This window comes from Dipodomys merriami, unplaced genomic scaffold, assembly GCF_024711535.1.
Source record: "Dipodomys merriami isolate MVZ:Mamm:240054 unplaced genomic scaffold, mDipMer1.0.p SCAF_14, whole genome shotgun sequence".
Lineage (NCBI taxonomy): Eukaryota > Metazoa > Chordata > Mammalia > Rodentia > Heteromyidae > Dipodomys > Dipodomys merriami.
The window spans coordinates 40,997,289-41,022,307 of NW_027202715.1; the positions used below are offsets into that span (position 1 = coordinate 40,997,289).

The window sequence follows — 25,019 nt, forward strand, 5'->3', positions numbered from 1 at the left end:
AGCCCAGGCAGGAAAGTCCATGAGACTCTTATCTCCAAGTATCCACTTAAATGGAAGTAGAGCTGTGGCTCAAGAGGTAGAGTGCTTGTCTTGAGCTGAAGAGCTCAGGGACAGCACCCAGGCCCAGAGTTCAAGACCCATAACAAAAAAAAAAAAGACTAATAAGCACATAAAACCTATTCAGATGTAACATACAGTAATTTCACTAGAGAGCTGTGTTTGGATAATACATTTTAGTCTTTCTTTTAACTATTATTAAATTCCTCTGAAATCTTTCTGTTAAACTTAAGTTCACAGCCCCATTTTAATGGATCACAAAATCAGTTCCAAGCTTCACAATCAGCATTTTTATTTTCTACGTGAAATGATACATAGTATATTAGACTAGAAAAATAGCAGAACTCATTACACATTACAAGGGTAGATACTGTTTGGAGACTTTTGTTTCAGTTAAATATTGTGTGTGTGTAGGTATCATGATACAACTATTTCCTATTGCAGTCACCTGGAAGAACCAAAGTTTCAGAGGACACAACCATGCAGACAGAGCAGGAAGACAAGACACTGGGTGTGGAGGATGAGTTTAATGCCACAGCTAACACCCACAGCCACACTCAGCTCCTTGGTCTTTGGGATTAGACATTGTAGAGCCAAACAATACACAAAAAACATGAGCAACAAGGGCAGCACTCTTGTGCCTAGTTGGGGGTGGGGGGGATATACAAGGTATCTATATCTCATGATCAAAATATTTTCTTACTCTTAAATAAGAACTCTTAATTTATTCTGGCCTCCAAAATGCTCAACTCCTAGGCCCCCAATTCATTTCAAGGGATGTCACTTCACCAGGGGCCAGCTTCAAGAGAGGAGGTCTCAGCAAAGCAGTATCTAGTCCTTCGGCTGTCTCTAATGCATAGTTTATACAAGTAGGTTCGTGTAGGCAGGGAACACTCGTGCACACACATGACAGAGAACTGCTTTGGTGGTGTGGACAGGGCAGTGCATCTTCACTGGATTCTGGTGATGGCTTCGTTGATGGAGGTAGCCACATAATCAAGGTTTTTGGTAGTTAAGCCACACATATTGATGCGACCACTTGGCAGCAGATAGATATGCTTTTCATTGATCAGATACTCCACCTGTTTAGCTGTTGAAAACCCAAAGAAGACAGAATTAGAGCAGCAGGAATCCTTTCTGTAGTGGTTCAGTGCCTAAAGGACAATTATTAAATTCTCTTTCTTTCCCCTTCCCCCAGAGAAATGAAGCAAAGGGAACTGATTTGTCCAATCGGCAGATAGAAAACCATGGTCACCTATAGATTCTGGAAAGATCTTCTACTAATTCATTTTCTAATTCACATGAAGTTCATTTTAATCTGAGACTATCCCAACCAAATAAGATGCCCCATCGACTAAAAATAGCCATTAGACTCCAGAACATTCCACTGATAGGGAACACTACCCTGCTTCCTTGTCCCTGTGGACCTCGTGGCAATCTCCCTTAAACATTTGGACAAGGCCTTGTGCACGAGATATTGAATACACATAACCATCCAATCCTCGTTTGCCTTTCAGCAACCCCCCCAGTGCAGGAGGGGTCCCACATCTGCAGAAATGAACTATAGATGAAGCTAGGTAGAGCCTGCCTACAACCTCCTGTGCCTATAGCATATCCATAAGGTGGCAAACTTGGCTTAGGGTCCCGCACTGCCTGCCATGTGCCCTGCTAAACACAGTTTTCAAAGCCCCAACTTGCCCAGGCTTAGCTGTGTGAGTGACCGTCACCCCAGGAGATAGAGCCAAACTCCTGGTCAACATAAGCACAATATACCACTGTCTCTAAAGGCCCACTAGGCCTCACAGGCAGCCAGACCTCTAGCCCTGGCTTGGGTTATGTCTGTTTAATAAAAAGGAGAATTCTCTACTTTGGAGGAGACACTAGTAAAGGTCATGGACTCTTCCCCAGGAAAGACCAATATCCACATAAGCAATGTTTGTACTGTAGCTGCAGCTTCACAGGTCTCGAAGTTAAAAACCCCCTTTCTCATGAGTAAACAGTAATAAAAGAATTACAAGAATTAGAGAAATTAGTGGTAAGAATATGGGGGTTCACTACACAACTCTTTGGTATTAGACAAGTTATATACAGCTTTTCTATCTGTATGTTTTCCTAACAAAATCATAGTTTTAAAATTCTATTTTTTAGACAGGCGCTAATGGCTCATACCTATAATCCTAGCCACTCGGGAGGCTGAGATCTGAGGATCATGGTTCAATGCCTAGCCTGGGCAGGAAAGTACATACTATTCTTATCTCCAATTAACCACCAGAAAACTAGAAATGGAGGCTGTGGCTCAAAGTGGGACAGCACTAGTCTTGAGCAAAAAGAGCTCAGGGAATCATCTAAGACCTGAGTTCAAGCCCCATGACTAACAAAAACAAAAAAACTACTATTTTTTTAAAAGATAAAGAACATCACATGATGTTTAATATTTTAAGTACAGATCTATTTTCATCATTTTTCAGTTCATAATAAAAGTGATTTCCTACTGTGGATCTTAGGAAGATAAAGCTAGTTAGTGGGGAAACACTCCCACCTCATGAGCTATTCAGAGTGTGATTACTGAAGATCAATTTCCACCATATGAATTATTTTCCTAATTGTATAAGGATGACTTTGCTTATTCAAGTGAACTAATTCTCCATCCCATAGTAATGAGGACACTATAGTTAACTAAGCAACTCTTCCCTTTTTTCTTTTTGTTTTTGTTTTTGGTACTGGGGTTGACCTCCAAGCCTTCCACTCAAGCCACGCTTCCAGACTTCCTTTACTTTCTTTTCTTGAGTGGCCTCACAAAATACACCCAAGGTATTTTGAGGAGTCTACAATATCTTACCATCTCTTTACTTCCTTGAGTTTCCTGAGCCTATTTCAAACTAGCTGTTTGACAGCCCCAGGCATAATACATCCCTCCTTGAGCCTCCAAAGTTCTACTTCCAACCCAAACTACTGTTCATCAGCTCTAGAGCCAGTACTGAGGCAGGCAGATGAGTTCCAATCTGCACCATGCTAACAGTGGTATGACCAGTTATCCTCAGGAATGATTAAATAAAAGACCATTTATCATTAGAAGGGATTTTTCTCATCACTGACAACTAACCAAAACCCTACTTCTGCCCACTAGATTTTCAAACAGCTTCCCCCCCCCCTTTTTGTCAGTCATGGGGCTTGAACTCAGGGCCTGGGAGTGTCCCTGAGCTTTTACACTCAAGGCTAGCACTCTACCACTTTGAGCCCCAGCACCACTTCGAATTTTCTGGTAGTTAATTGGAGAGAAGAGTCTCACCAACTTTCCTGACTAGGGCTAGCTTTGAATGGTGATCCTCAGATCTTAGCCTCCTGAGTAGCTAGGATTATAAGCATGAGCCACCAGCACTCAGTTCAAACAGCTTTTAATTCTAACTACCTATCTGAATTCTTATTTACAAAATGGAGAGCCAATCAGTTACTGTGGCTCAAGTCTATAATAAGTCTATATAAGTCTAGCTATGTGGGAGGTAAAGATTAGAGGATTGAGGTTCAAGGATCTAGGTCAGCTCATATTAAAAGTTAGAGAGATTTTTTTTTTTTTTTTGGTCGGTCATGGGTCTTGAACTCTAGGCCTATTTCGCTGTCCCTGAGTTCTTCAGCTCAAGGTGCTATGGCACCATTTCCAGTTTTCTGGTGGTTAATTGGAGATAAGAGTCTCAAGGAGCTGGGTGCTGGTGGCTCACGCTTGTAATCCTAGTTACTCAGGAAGCTGAGATCTGAGGATCACTGTTCAAAGCCAGCCAGGGCAGTAAAGTCCGTGAGACTCTTATCTTCAATAAACCACTAGAAAACCAGAAGTGGCTTTGTGTCTGAAGTGGTAGAGCACTCGCCTTGTGCTGAAGGGCGCAGGGACAGCACCCAAGCCCAGAGTTCAAGCCCCACGACCAACCAAAAAAAAAGAGTCTCAAGGACTTTCTTGCCTGGGCTGGCTTTGAACCATGATCCTCATATCTCAGCCTCCTGAGCAGCTAGGATTACAGCCTGAGCTACCAGTGCCCGGCCAAGTTGAAGAGATTCTATTCTGACCAATGGCAATCACTGATGCTCCTTTACAGAAAGCACACTGCTGGGTGCAAGGGCAGGTACCAGTCATCCAGAGACTCGGGCAAGCACAAGTAGAAGGATCACAGCCCAGCCAGTCCCAGCATAAAACAAGACTCTGCTTCAAAACTCATCAATGCAAAATGGGGCTAGAAGCATGACTCAAGTGGCAGAGTGCCTGACCAAGAACAAGGCCCTGAGTTCAATCTCCAGTACTTCCAACAAAGACATAAACAAATAAATCAAATGGAGAGATAACTTTATAACATCTTTCTATAGGCAATAGTTGGAGACTAGGAAAAACCTGTTAAGAAATCAGTACCCACTGGGTGCCAGAGACTCACACCTATAATCCTAGCTACTCAGGAGGTTGAGATCTGAGGATCACAGTTCAAAACCAAACCTTAGCAAGAAAGTTCTAAGACTCATCTCCAATTAACCAACAAAATCCCAGAAGTGTGGCTATAGCTTTGAGCACAAAAGCTCAAAGACAGCACCCAGGTCCTGAATTCAAGCCCCCAGGACAAGAAAACACACACACACACACACACACACACACACACACACACACACAAAACCCTCAGTACCTGAGTAATAATCATAATCATATATAATTTATATCCTTAATACTAAGGTAATGCCAAAAGGCATATGACAATTTACAAGTAGCTTGGAACAAGTTACAGATCCTTTTACTGCTCAGCTGGCTCTGAGCAACTTCAAATCCACAAAAATCAGTTGGGCTGTAGGACAGACCACAATGCTCTTGAGACCCAAGGGGTTCACAAGACAATGGTACAGAAAAACCTAATTTGTCTGGGCCCAAAAAGTAACACTAAACTAATTGGGCAGCAGCTGTAGAGGTGAGCTCCTGACCAGTGCTGGAGAGGCATTGTATCTTATGCCCACAGGCTTGAGGAAGTGGGGGCCACTTACGGTTCAACCCAGTGAAGCTGAACATGCCAATCTGCTCAGTGATGTGAGACCAGGTTCCAGGGGTCTTGAGGGCTTCTAATCGTGCCCTGAGTTCAGACCGCATAGTCAGAATTCGGTCAGCCATTGTCTTCACATTACCTGTCCTGAAGCATAGACAGTGTTATCAATTCTAGTCTGGACAGGAGAGATGGTTCATGAAAACATGTAGGTTGAAAAACCCTAATTTAAACTGCAAGCTGAACATGGGATCACAACCTGGCTAATACAGTACATGGATATGTGGATAAGTGAATGAGCAGAGCACGGACAGACTTAGTGGGGAGAAAGGGAAGGCTGTGCATACTGCCAGAGTCTAATGCTTGTCTTATATATGCTGGCTGGAATACCACTAAGGGTTCCACTCACGGTTCACTGAGGGGCTGATATACATGGGTAACATGTATATCAGTAGAAATTAGAGATTTAGCTACCACATGAAAATGACTGTTCCCAAATCAGCTAAAATATAATTGTCTCCTCCCTCCCAATCTACAGTTTCACTTCCTATGGCTTCAACCACAGTTGGAAAAAATTAAATGGAAAATCCCAGAAGTAAACAATTCATATGTCTTAAGTAACTGCCATTACAGTACACTGATAGATTATTCCATTATTAATATTTTGATTTATTATTGATATTAGTATTGTTAATCTCTTACTATACCTAATTTATAAATTAACCTTTATTGTAAGTGTTATAAAAAGGAAGACACAGTAATGGTTAGGGTTTGGTGCAATCTGTGGTTTTAGGAACCCCCTGACAATGTGGGGTGGGAGGGTGGGTATACCCCTTGTACATGTATATGTAAACTAGAAATAAGAAGAGCCCATATTTTGTCACACTGATTGGAAGTTAGATAGTCTACTCTATCAGTCTACTTGATCCTGTGTTTTCCAACTTTAGGGGAAGAGTGCACTTCCACTCCACCACCCGCACCGGGGGTCCCCCCACCCCTCTCCTCATCCATTACCCATCACCCATCAATCAGGCTTTGAGCTCCTTACCACTCCTCAAAGAGCTCAGGGTTAGAGAGGGTGGTGGCAACGATTCGTGCTCCCTGGGCAGGGGGATTGGACCAAGTAACTCGCACAATCTTCTCCATTTGGGAAAGGACCCGCAGGATGCCCTCAGATTCTTTTCCAACCACAGTCAGATTCCCTACGCGCTCATCTAAAGAGATGATAAGAAACTGGTCTTAGCTGCTGATGGCAGAGTTGGGGAGAGCCAGGGCTGCAACACCTAAGGGCACTCACTGTAGAGCCCGAAGTTCTTGGAGAAGGACTGGGCACAGAAGAGCTCAAAGCCTTCGGACACAAAATAGCGGATGGCCCAGGCATCTTTCTCTAGGTCTCCAGATGCAAAGCCCTGATAGGCTGAGTCAAAGAAGGGGAACAGAAAGCGGCGCTGTAAGGAAGGAAAGAGTGTCAGGGCAGGAAATCCTTCTAGAAGCAATCTCACCAACAGGCACTTCCTTCCTCAGTTGGCACTTGGGAGGAATCTCATCCCTGTACCTTTCTCCTATTTCTTATCTAGGTACACTCAAACCACCTACCAATTATATATCTGATTCTCTGTTCAGCTAAATACCAACCAACAAGCAGAACCATTTCAGTATCTTACTTTAACTGTATTTTGCCCTAAAGTGTTAAGAGGTAACTTTATCACTGGAGCTTACTTTTGAGGCCTGGAGGGACTGTGTTAGCAGTCTTTCCCTGGTGTGATAATGAGGCTTAGCATTCCACCTCAGAGCTACCCTACTGGGCATTCAGGATGAACCCGGCAGAGAGCGCTATTCTCATCATGCTCACATCCTCAGAGTTCCCCAGTGCAAGCCTGTTCTGGATGGTAGGTGTGCTCTTTCTGAGTAGACAGCACTTCCTCCCTCGGTTCTCTCTAGGCCCAGAGATCCAGGTAGTACTTTGACTCCTGCCTTATCCCTCACATCCCATCACAGTCCAGGTCCCATCTCCTGAGAGCTCCAGGATACACCCCTGTCTCACCTTCCCCACTACCACCTACCTCATTCAAGTCACCACCAGCTCCTTGGATACCAGCTGCTCTCCCAGCTTGTCTACTCTCACCTCCCTCTGTCTATTCTCTGCTGCAGTCAAGCTGACCTTCCAACAATGCATAGCTACTCATATCACTCACTGACATCAGACATTGCTGATAGCTACCATGCGAATGAAGTCCAATGCTTCAACACAGCTCACTCCACTCACACTCCCCCAACTCCAGAACTCTAGGCCATGACAAGAAAGAGCTTCATTAAATGGACCGTGATCGCTGCTGAAAGCTTCTGATCATGCTGGCCCTGCCAGCCTCCACCTTCCTAGGTCTTCTGAACTCCTCCCCTTCCTGCAAGACTCACCATGGAAATTTCTTCTTCTGCTACCACCTGTAACTCACACACCCTGCACCAAGTCTGGGCTCTGGAGCCCCATAACCCACTAACACATCATTTCACAGAATCATCCCACCACCAGTATCATAACTGTCCCGGTCCTTAGCTGTACACACACCTACTCACATGCACACACGGGAACACACTAAGCTGAACAGCTGACCCATCAAACATGGCAATGTCTTTGCTTGGGCACTGGTGCAGGGACCATATCCTACTTAATTCACTATGGCATGCCCACCATATCCAATACATAACTATTCTTTAATAGGTATTACATGAACATGTTAATGGCAAATATATTCAGTGGAAATTTCAATTTGGAAGGTTTCCTGAAGAAATAAAAAGTTGTATTACATAGTTATTTATAAGATCAAGAAATACAAAATAAATTGAAATGTCCATCAACTGACTTACCCAATCCATAAGATGACATATCCATGAAAAGAATATGAAAAGCAATACTGTAAAGCGTCAGACAGCAAATATATAAAGACATTCAAACAAAAAACTAAGATGTTCAAAACAATATGAACAAAATCATCTCATCTTTGCAAAATACATAAATATGTATTTAAAAACTTGCACATACAAACATATGTACACACTCATCGGCTGAACACTATCCACCAAAGCACTAACAATGTCTTTGTTTGGATGATAGGATTTACATCCATGTTTATTTTCTTCTTCAGGCTTTTCTCCATTTTCCAAATCCTTCAATAAGCAGGTTTTGCTTTTGAATGCAGCCACCAGTGACTCATGCCTATAACCTAGCTGCTACTCAAGGAGGCTGAGATCTAAGGATCAAGGTTCAAAAACAGCCCGAGCAGGAAAGCCAGAAATGGAATTATGGCTCAAATGGCAGATCACTAGCCTTGAGCACAAAAGCTCAGAGACAGCACCCAGGCCCTGACTTCAAGCCCCAGGACTGGCACCAAAAACAAATAAATGAAAAAACAACTTCATACTATGTGCGAGAGATGCTCTAGAAGTGGAGTTACCTTCATGACGGAGGCAATCTGCTTCCACTGCTCCTTAGTCGGGTCAGTCCCAGTTGGGTTGTGTGCACAGGCATGGAGGACAAAGATGGAGAACTCGGGAGCACTCTAAAAAGAAGGAAGCTACGTCAACTCTGCCCCCGTGGGTGACAGCAAGAGACACAGTAGCAGCACATAGATCAGCAATGAAGGGCAAAGGAAAACCATGTTCTTAAACCTTTTCACATCTCTTTCATACAGTCGCTCTCTCACAAGCTATTTCAGAATCTATTATGTGGTTTGGGGAAGATGTCTCACACGCTCACTTCCCAGAGATCCAAAGACATTCCCTGCTGTTCCCAACAGCACAATTTTCTTTACAACTTCTTCTAACTCACCTACCTCCAGATCATTAAGAAAACCCTGAAGGTCAAGTCCTCGCTTCTCTGCATCCCAGTAGTGGTAGGTCCGAATGTCTCGAAAACCAGCAGCAGCAAATACAGCGTTATGGTTCTCTGAAAGCAAAAGGGGCAAAATGCTAATAAGTGTTTTTAGACACTTGTAGGAATAATTAAAAGGAACACAGCCAGCTTTCAGGACCCTGAGGCTCCACGTCCACAGGGTGTTATGGAGGCTATAGGTAAGATATGAATGAACAATGGTACCAAGAACAAGTTCAACCAATTACATTCATGCCAAACATATCCTACCACCACTTCTCAAGGCCCTCCCAAAGCCGGTCCTCCCAGGTCTGGATTACGTTTTTTTAGGTAAGCAGTGAGTGCCATGAGGATATCCTGCCTGCCTTCTCACTTCTCTGCATAACTAAAAGACTCACCCCAGGTTGGAGAGGATACGTAGACTGGTGTGTCTTTGTTATCCACTCCATTGTACCATCGTGCTAAGAATTCCGCTCCAATTCGAAGTGCACCTGTTCCCCCCAAACACTGCACACCTCCTACCTGAAAGAGAAGAAGGAGAGTCTCAGGCTGAAAATGGTGAGATCAGATAAAATTAACAAACATCACACATCCTCCTTCTAACCTAGGCCATGTCAATGCATGTTGTGGAAGGCAAACCCTTCCACTCATCCCAAGATCAGGACTTCCCTCATCAGAGGCCTGGAATACAAGTGTTTCTAGCATGCTTGGACATCAGTCCACGGTAATCAGCTAATGAATCTTCAGAAATGTGATACATATATATGTATATATATATATATATATATATATATATATATATATCATATATAAGATGATATATATAAAGATACTACTTTCCTTAGCTGCTTCTCATCTTGGGTCACTTTAATAATAATAAATAAAAGATCTATGTTTGGTTTGGAGGTATGGCTCAAATGGAAGAGGCCCTGCCTAGCAAGCACAGGCCTGATTTCAATCCCTAGTTCAGTCCCAGCCAGTCAACTGGACCTTGGATGGCTGAAAAAGGGAGATCCAGTCAGCATTGGTATAAAGCTGGTCAGGGCATCTCTTTAAGTACTACATGTTAATGTGGAATTGTTAACATGGACTCTAAAACCTTAGCTGCGATCAGAATTCATCAATGTCACGACTTCATGGAGGAGCAGGAGAGGTGACCAGGAACTGCTCAGGGTCAAGGCCACACTGCATTCACCTGGGTATCATAGCAACGCTCACAGTATCTGTCATTCAGTCCCACACAAACGTGCTAAACTGGCTGAAGAAAGAACATGGTGTGACAAAGACCTGAAGCCCATGGTAAAAGCTCCAGTCTTCTGGAGTAATGACCAAAGCAAGAGACTGGGATGCCATTACTGATGAGGAGCTATGACCAAGATACCCAACAATGGCTCAGTAATTTCAGAACCTGAAACATTACCATCTGGGAGTTGAAGAGTGAATATTTTGTCTAGATCCTAAAGTCTGAGGATGGAAAATAAGAAGCAGTAATGAGCCTAGAAAATAGGTTTCCTCCAGATGGCTTAATGGATCTGGTACTGTTAAATCTTACCAAGACAATCTAAGGAAAAACAATTTCTGTTTGTTTTCTGGTTTGTTGATTCTTTTATGCATGCCTCATTTACAAGTTTTGGCTCAATTACCATTTCTATTTCTATCCTGACCACTATACTTAACATTTAACACAAAGGTAGATGCCAGTGGCCCATGCCTGTAATCCTAGCTACTCAGGAGCTGAGCTCTGAAGATCACTGCTTGAAGCCAGCCCAGATGGGAAAGTCCATGAGACTCATCTCCAATTAACTTCCAAAAAGCCAGAGCGAGGTGTGGCTCAAGTGAGCACCAGCCTTGAGCAAAAGAGGGAAGGGACAGAGCCTAAGTTCTGAGTTCAAGTTCAAATATGGGCCCAAAATAAAAATGTTAAATGAAAAAAAAATTTAGCAAAAGTAAAATTACTCCCTCTCTCAGTACTTCTAACATGCCTCCTTCCTGTCTTATCTGCAAATTATTATTAAATATATATCATTTTTCCATTGATTATGTTTGACCTGTCTCCATAAGATATAGAGTAGGGGCTTCTACAAGTGCTGAGCTCTAGCATCTAGCTGGTTATCTGACTCTCCAGGCAAAATCTGCTAAGTAAATGAATGATGAACTCAAACATCCAGGAATCTGGGAAGTTCCAAGTTAGGAGCTAAATGCTAAACAACTACAAGGTAAATAAGCCATGATCCCTGCCCTGGGGAGGCTGAAGGGAATGACAGACTTGTGGGAGAGAAAGTCTTATAAAATTAGACATCAGAGTAAGCACAGTAAGTGCTGTTCCCAAGCTGTGATCAAAGTCCTGTGATAACTCAGAGGCCCAGGGCCAGCACTGCCAGCACTAAGGAATCTAAACCACAGTGACCTTTGATCAGGTGTAGAAGGACCCATGGACTGGGGAGTTACAGAGGAAGGGAGGACATTCCAAGCAAAGGGAGGAGCTGGGCAAAGGCTGTGACCCGGCCTATGTTAGGATCTAGTGAGCCTAGAAAACAAGGCACATAGAATGGCAGGACCCCTGAGTGGGGATCAGCAGCTCCACACTAAGCACAAAGGCTGAGTTTGTCCTGTAGGCCATGGGAGAGCTACTTGTAGAGGTAAGGTGGGGACGACATAATTAGCTTTTTTCCCCAAGGGAAGATCTTTCTAGCTGTGGTGGGCAGAGTGTACTTGGAGAAGGAGACTCGAGGTAAGAAGGTCAAAGAGGATGTTATAAGAATTTACATAAGATAATAGGGGCTGAACCAAGCCGGTAGCCTGAGGCTGGTGAGGACATTTGTGGAAACAGGACTCAGAGCTCAGGAGGAGCTGGTACCTAGGATGATGCAAATACCAGGAGTATCCCCAACCAGCCCAAAAAAGATCTTCAAATAATTTGCTGCACAAAGGACATATATTTTCTCTCATATGTGGAAGCTAGATCTAATTTATAAATATATATGTAAACATATCCAGGGTCATATGCATATACACACAAACACATAAGGTAAAGTACTGTCCCTATGGTATAACTCCTCTGGACAGCTAACTTACAATCTAACAAAATTAATACCAGGAAGCTAGAACTTAGGGTGTCAGATTAGGTCAGAGGAGAGGGACAGGTTAGTGAACGGAGGAAGGGTGGGAGAATACAGTCTTCATATTGAATGTACATAACTGAAAATGAACTGAGGAAAATTGAGGGAATGGCTGAGGCTGGGAGAGATGGGGACAATGATGACAGGGGTGACATGGATTGAGAGGCATTGTACTTATAAACTGACATGCTGAATTGAAATCCCTTTGCATAACCACCCAAAGATAGTAAGTTTCTTCTGTGACCGAAAAACGCATCACAGACAGAACACTGAAACCTGCTGAAATTGTTTTGGGAAAGGGAAAAGTAAGAAAGCATGGGCAATTGAGGGGATGAGACTGAAATGTACAAGTATGAAAATGTAACAAGGAAATCCTCCCCTTTCTAAGGAATGAAAGGTAGTTTAAGAGAGATGGTTGTGTTACCAGGTCAAGGCCAAAAGAAACAGCCTTACAGTGTGAAGAGGTCAAAACAGGGATCCCTGGGTTAGAGGCATAGCGTCTGTCAACATTGTAACTGTGTAAGAAATAGTCTTGAGGAAGCAACAGTCCAACATAGAATCTGTCTTCACTTGTCAACAGAATGGGAAGATAGGCAGTTGCCAAAGTTCTCCCTTTGCCTTTTCCTTTTTGTTTTTCCTTTATGTGTGTGTGTGTGACAGTACTAGGGTTTGAACTCAGGGCTTTTTTTTTTTTCCCTCCTATTTGGCTTTTTTACTCAAGGCTAGCTCTCTACCACTTGGGCCATCTGTCCACTTCTGGCTTTTTTTTTTTTTTTTTTGATGGTTAATTAGAAATAAAGAGTCTCATGGACTTTTCTGCCCAGGCTGGCTTCAAACCTCCATCCTCAGACCACAGCCTCCTGAGTAGCTAAGATTATAGGCATGAGCTACCAGCATCCAACAAAGTTCTCCACTTTAAAAATTCATTAGGATTGTCTTCCTCTCTTTCTCCTTCTCCCCCCCTTCTCCTCTCCACCTCTCTTTCTCTCCTTCACTCCTTCCCTTTCTCTCTTTCCTCCTTCCCTCCCTTTCAGCCCCTGCCTCCCACTTCTCTCAGCACTGATTTTTTGCAGCAACTTTCCCATCTGATCCCTACTCTCTAACAATTCTTTCACATGCCTTCTGTTCCTAGAGGCAAGCCACAGTCTTGTATTAGCAAACCAACTCACACACTGATTAATTAATTATATAACTTGACTTGAGTGCCAAGACCTGCTTCTGATCACAGGATCCCAACCTTTACCTTACCCTGCCCACTCTGCTTATCAGGGCATCTGGGTAACATAATACACAAGAGGAAAACCTGTTGTAAGCAGAATGTGAAGGGCACCTCAGATGACGCGAGGTCCTCAACTCAGGAGCTACAGGCTCACTGCAAAGAGGGCAGCTGGTTTCAATTATACAACACCTTACTGGACTACTGCTCTTCCCTTTCCTACCCATCCAGCCAGGTTTATCTTCCTGAAACAACACTTCAGTTGGGTAATTCCCTGGCTCAAACTCTCAGTGAGCTTCTCTTGCCTGAGCTCCCAAAAGCAGCCTATCCAATAGATGCCCAACTCCATTCTAGGTCTCCTTATAACCTAGACTTGCTTAATGTCTGCCTCTGTCCCTAGACTCCCCTGACTCAAGAGAAACACCCCTCTGCTTTCATCACATTCGTGGTTCACAAAACTGGCTCTAGTTTGGAATCACCTGGGGAACATTTTTAAAAAATATGCCCATCAGGCTGGGAAAGTGGCTTAATGGTAGAGTGCTTGCCTAACATGCATGAAGCCCTGGGTTCAATTCCTCAGTGCCACATACACAGAAAAAGCCAGAAGTGGAACTGTGGCTCAAGTGGTAGAGTGCTAGCCTTGAGCAAAAGAAGCTCAGGGACAGTGCCCAGGCCCTGAGTTCAAGCCCCAGGACTGGCAAAAAAAAAAAAAAAAAAAATCTCATAGGGTGGAGGGGAAAACAGAAGTGGCAAGGGAATAGGGACAGTTCTATTTCCAAGATTCTAATTACACTGGGTTTGCATGGGACACCATGTGGTCCACTTAACCAACTCCCCAGGTGGCCCTCATGTACAACCGGAATTGAGAGCCAGTGTCCTATGTCCATTGCATTCTTTAGGGCTCAGCTCAAGTTTCACCTGTGGCCTTGGTGGGTTTCCCCAGCCTCTGAATTCCCACCACACCAAGGATTTATCTGTCCATACCACTTCCTGCCACATACAGTCTCCTTGATGTCTACTTTCTCTCTTTTTTTTTTTTTGGTCGGTCATGGGGCTTGAACTCTGAGCCTGGGCGCTATCCCTCAGCTTTTCAGCTCAAGGCTAGTGCTCTACCACTTGAGCCATAGCGCCACTTCCGGTTTTCTGGTGGTTTATTGGAGATAAGAGTCTCACAGTCTTTCCTGCCTGGGCTGGCTCTGAACCTCAATCCTCAAATCTCAGCCTCCTGAGTAGCTAGGATTACAGGCGTGAGCCACCGGCTGTCTGGCCACTGTCTACTTTCAAACATGTTCTCCCATGTGTCTCTAGTTACCACACAAGCATGTCAATGAGAGGTGCTAAGATCAAGGCCGTAAGTATTACAGAATATTAGACGTGGCTGGGATTTCAGAGAGCATCCAGACTAGGGGCTCTTTTAACTCTGGGAACCACAAACACCTTTTGAAAATCTAGTAAGACCTATGAAAACTTTTCCCCAGAAACAGGTACACATAAAATTCTGCATGTAATTTCAGGAAAGATTCCTTAAATGGTCACCTATGCAAGCACTTCTTATAGAACCAGGAGTACAAATGAGTCTTTTTCTAACATATAGATAAAGGGAGTGGGGGAGCTGGACAAATGACCTGCCTATGGTCAAAAGACCAGAGACAGGTGTAGGCCCTACTCACTTATGATTGCATTCACTTCTCTTCGCTTGACATTTTAAACTCTGCAGTTGAAATCTGATGATCTCAGATTTGGACAGAACTCACCCAGTGAAAAAGTTATGCTTTGAATATGGCAGTGGTCTTTCTACTACATATCAAAACAATTTCAACCTTTTTTTTTTTTTTTTTACTTTCTTGATTCCTTAATGCTGTTGTTTCTGTTTATTCGATTGTTGTTTGTTTTGGTTTGTCTGTTGAAGCTTGCTTCAAATTTGTGATCCTGCTACCTCAACCTTCCAATACTTTTACAGTTTCTGAAAAGAAAACATCTCATCCCAAACTCACCCGCTTCTCCTTAAGAGCTGGGCTGTCATCTCCAAGGGCAAGACGAGAGGCACAGGTCCGGAACTCTGCCAAGCCCAGGATGGGCAGATACTCGTGGTTGAGGGTATTGTCATTAGCAATCTTCTGTTCCACCTTCCTCACTACCGGCAAAACCCAGGGCTGGCAATCATCTGTACGATACGCTGAGCACAGAAAAGAGAGACAGAAGAGTCTCAGGCTTCTTCCAAGTCAAAAGTCTAGAACTGGGAACAGGGAGAATCCCAGCATGTTCCGGTCAAAACAGAACAGTGATGGAAATCAAAGGAGAGCTGAGTACCTTTCGGTAGAGGTCTGGGTACTGGTCAGGGCTAGGTGCTAAGCAAACTGGACGGACACGGTTTCTCTCCTTACGGGACTTACTGCTCTTAACCGTGTGACCTCCAAATAGCAATGCAAAAGTACAACTGGGATATCCCAGAGCCTGATCAAGTGGGAGAGTGGAAGGGAAAGCACTCTGTGAATGAATGCTGGTCATCTTCCCCCTTTTGTCTCCAAGAGAATTCCAGAAAGGTCTAGGTTCTACTTCACAAGAACACTGTACCTTCAAATATAAACATGGAGAAAGGGGAGTGGGAGAAGATCCACCTCTACCTCCTGTCCTACAAAAAGCAGAACAGGACAGTGTGCTGATGTCCTGGGGCTGGAGTCCAGTCCCTGGTTGCTGTCACATATGGCCCACTTCAAACACATCTTTGTCCTTCCTTTGGATTTTGACATAGGCCAGTGTTTACCTGTGAAATGGTTCACTCACTTCCTCCACCTCACCCTTTCATGGATCAAAATTTCAATTTCATAATACTTAATCTTGCTTTATAGAAAAAAATAGTTTAAGCATTTCTTCCACATTAAATGTATTTTTAGACTACTCTACCTTAACCTGGCACAGATTTTTTTGCCCCCTATAGTACTTATTGGTAATATTCGAAAAACAGCTGCTCTGGCCTTGCACCCAGGTCAATAATCTCTCTAGTAGGATTCCTGACTGGTCATGTTGCCCGGAGGCTCAAATGTGTAAGCCGCCAACAATCCTATACCTATGCAGTTGACTCTGAAACAGACACAAGATCTTATAGTCACTTTCAACTTTACTCATCTCTACCCAACCTATATTCCTAATTTACAAAGAAAATCATGTTTTAGGGTAGTATTTATTGTTGCATAAGCAATACATATTAATCATAGAAAGTTTAGAAAGGAAGTGGTGCTGTAGCTCAAGTGGTAGAGCGCTCGCCTTGAGCTGAAGAGCTGAGGGACAGCGCCCAGGCCCAGAGTTCAAGCCCCAGGACCGACCAAAAAAAATAATAATAATAATAACATCTCAGTACCACTTTGGGCTGGGAAGGCGGCTCAGTGGTAGAGCGCTTGCCTTGCATGCATGAGGCCCTGGGTTCAATTCCCCAGCACCACATAAGCAAAAAGAAAAAAGCCGGAAGTGGCGCTGTGGCTTAAGTGGTAGAGTGCTAGCCTTGAGCTGAAGAGCTGAGGGACAGGACTCAGGCCCAGAGTTCAGGCCCCACGACTGGACCCAAAAAAAAAAAAAAAAAAAAAGAAAGTTTAGAAAAGCCCCAAAAGGAAATAACAAACATTATAATTAACATACAATCAGCACTCTGATACAAGAGATATAAAAATGTAAATGTATAACCTGCCAAGCTTTATATAGACATATTTATTTATAAAATATGGATCATGCTGTACATAGGGTTTTCAACATCCTTTTTCCACTTACAGATTTATTATGAATACTATATTCCTGACATCCTTTTCTTACTACTTTTCAAGTCCTTCACTTCACAAATAACAACTGTTGCTAGTTTCTAATATATCTTACCAGAGTTTCTGTGTGCATACATAAGCAAATACAGCTTCTGATATTTGATAGTGCATAACACATTGTGCTGTTTTGTTCCGTGTGTGTGTGTGTGTGTGTGTGTGTGTGTGTGTGTGTGTGTACTGCTTGAATGTAGGGCGTGTGTGTGTGTGTGTGTGTGTGTGTGTGTGTGTGTGTGTACTGCTTGAATGTAGGGCTTGGGCACAGTCCCTTAGCTTTTTCATTCAAAGCTGGTACTCTACCACTTGAGCTACTTCCAGCTTTTTAGTGGTTAACTGGAGGTAAGAATCTCATAGACTTTCCCTGCCTAGGCTGGCTTCGAACCAGTTAGAGCATGGGCCACTTGCTCCTTTCTTGTTCCTTGCTTTTTTCCATTTGAAGATCTTTTCATATCGTGCATAGATAGTCTCTGTTCTTTTTCACAGTTGCTTAAAGTATGAAGCATATTTTATTTTGTCAATCACTTACTGGACATCTGTGTGGCTTATCATCATTGGCTATTAAAGCAATACCTCACTTGGTATATCTCCCATGGATGCAAATACAGCAAAGACACAGGCTAAGAACTGGCTAAGATGTCAACTGTAGTTTGGATAGATCATAATTTACCATAGGGATTATATTTCTGATTAGCACCATAAAGGGTGCCTACTTCTCCTCTCCCTGCCCACTGAAGGTGTGTTTACTAGTATGAAGGTCAAAATGGTATCTCAAGCTAGTTTTGATTTGTTTCTCTTTGTATTAATGAAATTAGCATTTTCATATAGATAGATAGATAGATAGATAGATAGATAGATAGATAGATAGATAGATAGATCCATTTCCAACTGCACTTGACTAGCCATATAATATCTTTTTGTATGTATAGTTTATTAATAATGTTGCTTTGAATTACTTGCAATTGTAAATACTGTGACAACTGCTTTTACATCTCTACATGAGTTATTCACATAGAAAATACACCTAAATGTGAAATTACTACGCCAAAAGGTATACAGCAAATTGAAGACTTTAGGACTATTTTAAATTTCCTATCTGTCTTCTATTCTATCAGCCAACTTTACACTCCAAGAATGTGACCTCTGCAAATCTGAGAAATGTATCAGGCTAATAATAAAAACATAGGCAAAGCTCCAGACTGACACATCCACTAACCCACCCAGACTCTGAGCTGGTGAATCTACCTCAAGAATCTTTCATTCCCAATCCCATTTTACTGGCGTCCCCACCCCCACCCTGTCCCACCAAATTAACTCCAACTCAAAGGTGGTAGGATTTGATCTTTCTTTACCACATACCAAAATAACAATTTCAACACAAAAGCTATCCCTCAGGGACATCACCCTAACTGATCAAAATGCTAACTAACATTGCTAAATGTATTCTTGGGAACTCTTGTAGGGAGGAAAGATTGTTTTTTACAGAAAACATCTCTAAATCCTCAATACTACCAAATCTTTGCCCTTTAAAAGTCAATTTAGGGGTTGGGAGGGTGGCTCAGTGGTAGTGTTTGCTTTGCATGCATGAGACCCTGGGTTTGATTCCTCAGCACCACACGAGCAGAAAAAGTAGGAAGTGGCGCTGTGGCTCAAGTGGTAGAGCGCTAGCCTTGAGCTGAAGAGCTGAGGGACCAAGCCCAGAGTTCAAGCCCCAGAACCGGGGGGAAAAAAAAGTCAATTTAATTTTGGAAAATGGTACTTGTATCATCTTCAGTGGTGACAGTGGGTAAAAAAAATTGGATGATATTCATGGAGAATAATTACAAAGGAATGGTCACCTGTGTGGCTCCATTGCTTGGGGCCAGAAGTAAGAATACAGTAATCAAAGCATCATAGAGGAAGCTGCTCACCTCATGGTGACCAAGAAGCAGAGAGAGGAGCAGGGGAAAATGTCTTTCCAGCGTACACCCCCAATGACCAATCTGTCCAACTAGGCTCCACACCTCTTTCCACCACCTCTCAATAATGCTGTCATATAACTCCATGAATGGATTGCTTGGCTCACAGCCTTCAGGATCCAATTACTTCCCAAGGCCCATTAGCTGGTAACTGGGCCCCAACCAGGACTATGAGGGAACACCTTGGATTCAAACCAAAACAGGAGACAAGGGAAGAATGTATTCAAAACAAAAGAACACCTGCACAAGTTCCCCAGGCTGGAAGGACAAGGGTTTTGAGGATCCATTTCTTTTTGTTTGTTTGTTTTTGCTGGTTGGGGCTTGAACTCAAGACCTGGGCACTGTCTCTGAGCTTTTTCTGCTCAAGACTTGTGCTTTACTACCACTTTGAGCCACAGCTCTACTTCTGGTCTTCTGATGGTAAATTGGAGATCAGAGTCTCATGGGCTTTCTTGTCCAGGCTGGCTTTGAACCATGATTCTCAGCTCTCAGCCTCTGAGTAGCCAGTATTACAGGCCTGAGGATCTATTTCTCATAGGGGCTCAGTCTCGGAGTGTCTCTCTCTCTCTCTCTCTCTCTCTCTCTCTCTCTCTCTCTCTCTCTCTCTCTCTCTCTCTCTCTCTCTCTCTCTCTCTCTCTCTCTCCTCTCTCTTTTGCCAGTCCTGGGGCTTGAACTCAGGGCCTGGGCACTGTACCTGAGCTTCTTTTGCTCCAAGCTAGTACTCTACCACTTGAGCCCCAGTGCCACTTCTGGCTTTTTCTGTGTATGTAGTACTGAGGAATCGAACTCAGGGTTTCATGCATGCTTAGCAAGCACTCTACCACTAAGCCACATACCCAGCCCTTGGAGTCTCTTCTAATAATCTCCCATAGTAATAGGGAACCACAAAAAGCACTAAAGCAAGAAATGGTTAGAGAGGGAAAGCCTAAAGCAAGCCCTAAAGGGCTATAACAAGGGCCTTCTTAGCAGCATGCTCCCCAGTTCCATGGGCCACCGCCCTTTCTAGAGGAGTCCTTTTTAAAGGAATCACATAGGTTACAGGTAGGTCCTACAATCTTGTTTTATAGAAGGAAAGAAAAAACACACAGAGACTCAATGATCCACCAACCTCTCATCTTCCTCCTAAAATTTACACTTTTCTCACCCAACCCCACTGAGGGTATGCCTCTAAGATCCTTCAGCTAAGTCGGGGAAAGTCAGGGTCTCAAAAACACCTACTATAGTATACCTTCCCAATGACTTCATTTGAAGATGCTAACAAATTACATTGAAAGCAACAATGAATACAAGTACAGTTATCTAGACCAAAAGGCTAGATGAACATGGGGGGAAAAATGGACTGGAGTATTGAAGAAATTTCTAGGGGCTGGGAAGGTGGCTCAGTAGTAGGGCGCTTGCCTTGCATGCATGAGGCCCTGGCTTCGATTCCTCAGCACCACATAAGCAGGAAAAAAAAAAGCCAGAAGTGGCGCTGTGGCTCAAGTGGTAGAGCACTACGCCTTGAGCTGAAGAGCTAAGGGACAGCGCCCAGGCCCAGAGTTCAGGCCCACAACCGGAACCCCCCCCCCAAAAAAAAAAAAAAGAAAAGAAATTTCTGTGGCAGCCTGCATCAGATTGGACTCATTCCTCTTAAATCTTCTTTCAGTCTGATGCTTTGAAAAGCACAAAAACCATCTGCTAGGAAAGGGTCATGCTTGTACAGAGTGACAGCTTGCTCTATCTAACTATAGCCAAACTAGTAAACTCACCACAGGAACAAAGTCTCTAGGGAAACTATCTACAAAAAGGAACTGGCTAATGAGATTACAGATGTAGTTCATTCTAAAATGTCCAACATCACTATAAACTGAGCTGGAAAAATCTCCATTAAGTGTGAGCTTAACTTGGAATTAGAGAGGAGGAGGAAAGCCTTCTACCCAAAGTTAGTAATCAATGACATTTCCTTCACAAACATTATACTTTGGATTGTGTATAACTAAGATTGCCAGTTCTAGACTAGCAGAACAAAGTTGATTCTCTCTCAAAACAGAAAGAAAAATAAAAAAGAGCTGTGGTGTGGCTCAAATGGTAGAGCACTTGACTAGCATCCTGTTCACAGCCCTGGCTTCAAAAAAAGGCTATTCTTAGGCGAGGCTCATAAAGGCTCAATAGCTATGTGCTTATCATCATATAAAATGTTTATCAAAATGAATGCCAAGAAATGGAAAGAGGTTTTTTGATTTACCTTTTGTGGGCTTTTTTTCTGTTTTGTTTTCCCCCTTTTTGACTCCTGTACTTTTTGTCCTATATGTAAGTTTATCTGTTTAGGGGATGGTAAGGGGAAGCACAGAAATGGTGGGACAAAGGGTGAACACTGTTCAAAAAGAAATGTACTCATTATCTGCTCTATGTAACTATAACCCCTCTTACATGACCTTCGCAACCAAAATAAATAGCTTTTTTAAAAAACATTTCCAGTAGCACAACAACTAATACATATAACACCTTTGATTTACATATCACGTATAACTTTATTTCTTATTCAACTAATAGGGCCAATGAAATGATTATCCTACACTAGTCATGGAAGGTGCTAGCAAATCTCAGAGACTACTTTTGATAGCATAGAATCTTGCAAGATTCTGAAGCTCATCCTTCAGTCCTAGCTCATTTTACAGACTTAAGTCTCAAAGATGTTAAATAACTACAGTGCTGGGTCTATACTAAGGTCTCCTCTCTGCCCCACTGCAATGCACTGGCTGCCCCAGACCCTCGAAAAGTAATTAAAATAGAGGAGTGGCCTAAGAGACCTATCTAGGATCTCAGCTCTCCCACATACTGGTCTTATGTTCTGGGGCAAACTGTATCTTCTGTCTAGGCTTCAGCTTCCTTATTTCTACATGGAAACAGTTAAGAACCTTCCAGAGAGGGCTGGGAAGATGGCTCAGTGGTAGAGCACTTGCTTGCATGCCTGAGGCCCTGGGTTCGATTCCTCAGCACCACATAAGCAAAATGAAAAAAGCCGGAAGTGGAGCTGTGACTCAAGTGGTAGAGCGCTAGCCTTGAGCTGAAGAGCTGAGGGACAGTGCCCAGGCCCAGAGTTCAGGCCCCACAACCGGACCCCCCCCCCCAAAAAAAAGAACCTTCCAGAGTTGCTGTGAGAAAAATCACAAGATTACATGCACTATTCATTTTCTTGTGTTCTTGGGTTCTAGGAAAGCATGATAAAGGCACCTCACAGTTGAGATGCCATCTGAACTTTAAACAGTATGATTCTGGATCAGTCACTTCTGGTCTGGCAGGGAACTTTTCCTCTGCATGAACAGTCTACTTCTGAGCCAGTGTCATTTCTCAGTTCTTGAGCTGAAAATTTTTATTCACCATCTCTCAGAATCAACCACTCAAAGAAATGTCAACATAGCCACAGAAAGTTAACACTACTTATGTGCCAGACTACTGTAAATGCCTCTGAATCCTCATCAAAACCATAGCAGATGACTGGAAGGTGGGGGAGCCAATAAAATCAGAGGGTTTTTTGTTTTGTTTTGTTTTTTGTTTTTTGCTGGTCATGGGGCTTGAACTCTGGGCCTGGGCGCTGTCCCTCAGCACTTTAGCTCAAGGTGAGCACTCCATTCTACAGCTTGAGTCACAGCACCACTTCCCATTTTCTGGTGGTTTGTTGGAGGTAAGTGTCACGGACTTTCCTTCCAAGACTGGCTTTGAACCGCAATCCTCAGATTCGGTAGCTAGCTTCATAGCTAGCATTAGGCATGAGCCACCAGTACCTGGCTAAAATCAGAGGTCTTTTGTTTGTTTGTTTTTTGGTTTTGGGGTTTTTTTTTGGCCGGGGGGGGGGGGGGGAGGGGTCTGGTTATGGGGCCTGAACTCTGGGCCTGGGTGCTGTCCCTCAGCTCTTCAGCTCAAGGCTAGCGCTCTACCACTTGAGCCACAGCAGCACTTTCAGCTTTTTTTCTTTTTGCTTGTATGGTGCTGAGGAATCGAACCCAGGGCCTCAGGCTTGCAAGGCAAGCCTTCCCAGCCCAAAATCAGAGGTCTTATAAAGATATATATTCAGACTGATATTAGTTCTTCAGTATAAACTGGCCATAATTAAATTCTTGAAGATTATGGATTGAACTTAAATTCAGACCCTAAATGGTGTCCATCCCAATTCAAGACAATCTTTCAATATTTCTCCCACTCTGCTGCCTGCCAAAACATCATATTCCTTCCAGGGGCAACACAATACAGCAATGACTTGTTTTTTTGTTTTTAAAACACTTCATTATTAAGGATTTCAAACAATCATTATTAAGGATTTCAAACAATCACAATGTCCAAGCATTACCAAGCTCTTATAAACTACCACTTTTTAATCATTTTTCTGTTCTTTCCCTTACCCTAGATGTCAAATGGTAAAGATTTTTATCTCTCTGTGTGTGTGTGTGTGTGTGTGTGTGTGTGTGTGTGAGTGTGTGTGTGTCAAGCACTATAGACAGAGACAAACATTTTCTACAGGAATGCTGATTCTGAATCCTCTGCATGTCATCTGTGCTACAAAATAATTCCATTTCTTCTTTCTAAAATTTCTAGTCTTTTTATTCTAATCCTGTTCCCTTAGCACAGGACATCATCTATCTATTCATTTTCATCTCCCAAGGTGGCCTGTGTATGTGACAAGAAAGTATCTGTGGGACTTCAAACCTCCTCGTGGTTGCTGTAATAGAAATAACAAATCCACCAGAGGAAGTTAGAATGAAAAGGAATTTCGGAGACTTCTTAATTCAAATGTTCCTCTTGGCAGAGAAGTAAACTGGGCAGCCCATGCTCTGAGCTTGTCCCAAGGCTCAAGAATACAAATAAGAAATGAAGACAAAAGATGTGTGGGCAGTGACCTCCATTCTACGATACCTGCCCGTTCATGCCAGAAGCATCTTCCCAGATTGGGGGGGGGGGGGGGGCACGGAAGCATTTCTAATCGCTGTACCTGCTGATATTTAAATCCTTGAGAACAAAACCAAGCTTCAGTCTTCCCCACAGCGTTGATAGCTAGTGGTCATTCAAATACCGACCGACCCACACCAGAGCGCCCTCCCGAGGGCTAACTGGTCTCCTTTCCCGCTTCCCACCTACCCCGACTCCAAGCCTCCCAGGTTTCCAGTTTCCCTCCATCTAATCCCAGGCCTCCGCATGGCTCAGGAGGATGTGGCATAAAGGAGGGCTGCGAGTCCTGTGTCCCGTCTGCTACCCCTTTCCTCGTGACCTTGGACGCATCTTCCTCCTCATGGGGTCTATATGCCAGGCTGTGAATGAGGGGGTCCTGTCCCCCCGCCCCCCGGGCCCCCGGGCCAGGCAGCCCAGAGCCCACCCACCCCCACCCCAAGCCAGGACTAGGTCTGCCCCGCGCGCTCGTATTCCAGCGCTGGGCATCCTTACCTCCCACTCCCAAGTTGACCTTGCGGGGGTCTGGATCCTCCCGGAAGTCGGCAGTGAGTTTAAAAACCAAGACTGGCTGGGCCTGAGGAACCTCAGCAAAGACTGATGGAGGAGCCATTACGACAGAGCAGAAACCTGCCGAAACCTGAGGCTGCCCGGTGCAGTGGGATCTGGGCTCGCCGATCGGGAGGAGACGCTCACCTTCACCTAGCGGGCGGAGGCAGGCCCGCGGCCTCCAATGGTCGGCCCGCGTCCAGAGCTTGGCAACGCGGCCCGCCAATCACCAGCTTCTGACAAGAAGGGACCGAAACGATGAGGTCCTATGAGCCAATCAAAGAACAGAATCTTATCCGAGCTGGTAATGATGGAACCAATAGGATTTGCGCCGGCCGTGCTGTGGGCGGGGACTAAGATTGATGGGCAGAGCGTGCCCCAATCACCGAGACTTTTATTCCTTGGGGGCTGAGAGGGAGATCCAAGCGGCCGCCCTCTCTAGAGGGCAGCCTCCTTGACCTCTGTGAAAGGTCGTGGGGCTCCAGGGACGTGGATCTTGTGAATTGGGGAGCTGAGCATTGC

The 25,019-nt window shown here is 43.9% G+C and overlaps 1 protein-coding gene across 1 annotated transcript; it reads right to left on the reverse strand.

The window, feature by feature from the left end:
- Window positions 1-324: 324 nt before the first annotated feature.
- LOC138826205 (aspartate aminotransferase, cytoplasmic) lies at window positions 325-24,652 on the reverse strand. Its single transcript, XM_070021378.1, has 9 exons — window positions 24,444-24,652; window positions 15,261-15,442; window positions 9,330-9,453; window positions 8,894-9,006; window positions 8,516-8,620; window positions 6,361-6,511; window positions 6,112-6,277; window positions 5,068-5,210; window positions 325-1,147 (listed from the first exon to the last, which is right to left on the reverse strand). The coding sequence occupies exons 1-9, from the start codon at window positions 24,559-24,561 to the stop codon at window positions 1,008-1,010; spliced, it is 1,242 nt and encodes a 413-aa protein (XP_069877479.1). The 5' UTR covers window positions 24,562-24,652; the 3' UTR covers window positions 325-1,007.
- Between the last annotated feature and the right edge of the window lie 367 nt (window positions 24,653-25,019).

What these genes read in the sequence shown, in the direction of transcription:
- LOC138826205 (XM_070021378.1), bottom strand. Translation starts at nt 24,561, where the DNA reads ATGGCTCCTCCATCAGTCTTTGCTGAGGTTCCTCAGGCCCAGCCAGTC. An exon ending in GTTTTCTTAATGATCTGGAG is followed by an intron (nt 8,621 to 8,893) that starts GTAGGTGAGTTA and finishes CCTTCTTTTTAG; the next exon opens with AGTGCTCCCGAGTTCTCCAT. An exon ending in CAAGAACTTCGGGCTCTACA is followed by an intron (nt 6,278 to 6,360) that starts GTGAGTGCCCTT and finishes TCATCTCTTTAG; the next exon opens with ATGAGCGCGTAGGGAATCTG.